At 41.6% G+C, this 1,848-nt stretch overlaps 1 protein-coding gene across 1 annotated transcript in view; it reads left to right on the top strand.

Annotated features, from left to right (window-relative positions):
- The window catches only part of adgrb2 (adhesion G protein-coupled receptor B2), a 230,056-nt gene extending 229,372 nt beyond the window's left edge, over positions 1–684 (top strand). The window contains exon 32 of the mRNA XM_020586396.1: positions 23–684. Within this exon, the coding sequence (XP_020442052.1) occupies positions 23–684 (662 nt within the window). The remainder of the gene's footprint in view (positions 1–22) is intronic.
- The last annotated feature ends 1,164 nt before the right edge of the window (positions 685–1,848 follow it).

Here is a 1,848-nt window from a genome sequence, read left to right as displayed (position 1 = left end):
CTGTGCGCTGAGAGTGGCCTAGGCTGGGCACGGCCGCCCACTTCCTCTAATAATTCCCAGGAGGGAAGTGCTGGAAGTGGCGGGGGAGGAAGTGGTGGAGGAGGAGAGGGAGACTATATGGTCTTACCTCGTAGGACGGTCAGTCTTAAAACTTCAGCACCATCCTCCCAAGGAGGAGGCCTGGGACTGGGGGGTGAGGACAAGCCTCTCAACATCACAGTAGAGGATCCTCCTTTTCCTCCACCTCCCTCTCCCCTGAGCCTCCATCCAGCTGAGACCGAGGCCTACCCGGCGGATTTTGTGCCATCCAGTGTGAGCGACATGAACATCACCATGAACCTCAACCGCCCCTATGGGACAATCAAAACCATGCCCCATGGGCACATGATGGCTCAGGGGGGTCTTGTACACTCTCACAGCGGACACATGCACTCCCATGGGCATTCACTTCAGCTGAAGCCCAGCCAGAGGCCATCTGTCAGACAGATTCTGACAGGGGGAACTACTGTGGAGAGAACCAGGACCCTGCCACGCAACCTGGGCAGCACCAATGCCACCACCAGCATCTCAGCAGGATCCCTGGAGGTGGGTGAGAGGTTGAGGGATGAGGAAAGGGTTCCTAGTGGTGGTGCAGCTTCTTCACTATGTCCACCTTTCACCTGCACTCATGGTTCAAAGTTATGAATGTGGTAGTGGTGGTATGGCTATATAAGTGAAGGTACAGTGGTGGATTGATGAAAAGAATAAAAAATGAGCAAGAAAAGGTCCAGTTATTTAATGCATCATTATCTCTGTATGTATAGAAGGATTATACACACTTTCCAAGCAAGAAAAATGCAAATATCACAGTTTGCATCTTTATTTATATTTATTAAGATGAGGTGATTGGCATCAGGAAAATGTAAAGCAGATTTATCCAACTTTCAGCAATTTTTTTACCTTAGAAAAAAAAAATTATTCTTAAATGCTGTAACGCCTGTGACTCCAAAAAAATCTGTGAAGCAGAAGTGAGTTTGTAGCACTTATATCCATATAATTGCAAGTGCAATCTTCAAACAAGTTAAATAATTTCTAATACATATTGTCTATCATGTACAGTGACAGTATGACCAAGATGTTGTGATAATAGCACAGTTGTGTGCCTGAGAACAAGTCTGCTGTAATAATTGCTATCATTTGTAGCTGAGTAGTATTTATTGCTGCTGACTAAGTGAGCATTGAAATTAGTTGTTCTCATATTGACAGCTTCTTAGTTTACTCCGTGTGTGTGTGTAGTGTGCAGAGGTGGAAAGTAATGAAGTACAAATACTTTGCTACTGTACTTAAGTAGATTGTTCAGGTATCTGTACTCTGCTTAAGTATTTATTTTTTTGACAACTTTTTACTTTTACTCCCTACATTATAACAAAAATAGCTGTATTTTGTACTCCTTACCTTTTAAAATCAGGCTCATTACTTTTAGTTTTAATATATTAGAGGGGAATTATTGATTATTTTTATTCAGCACTTCCTTACTTTTTACTTTTACTCCCTACATTATAACAAAAATAGCTGTATTTTGTACTCCTTACCTTTTAAAATCAGGCTCATTACTTTTAGTTTTAATATATTAGAGGGGAATTATTGATTATTTTTATTCAGCACTTCCTTCAAAATGCACACACCACTGCACTGTGTGACGTTCCTTGTTTACAGTCTGCTACCTTCTCGCACTTCTACAGCGATCTCATGCATGCACAGTTAAGTCTTACTTCAGACTATAGATGTGTGCTTCAGATGCTGTAAAAGAAACATGTCACCCAGTGCAATGGTATGTTTCACTTTTGTGTTTTTAATCATTTTTCAACA

This window comes from Monopterus albus, unplaced genomic scaffold (assembly GCF_001952655.1).
Source record: "Monopterus albus unplaced genomic scaffold, M_albus_1.0 scaffold404.1, whole genome shotgun sequence".
NCBI lineage: Eukaryota > Metazoa > Chordata > Actinopteri > Synbranchiformes > Synbranchidae > Monopterus > Monopterus albus.
The sequence above is the reverse complement of the archived record's forward strand: the minus strand, read 5'-3'. Positions and strand labels throughout refer to the sequence as shown.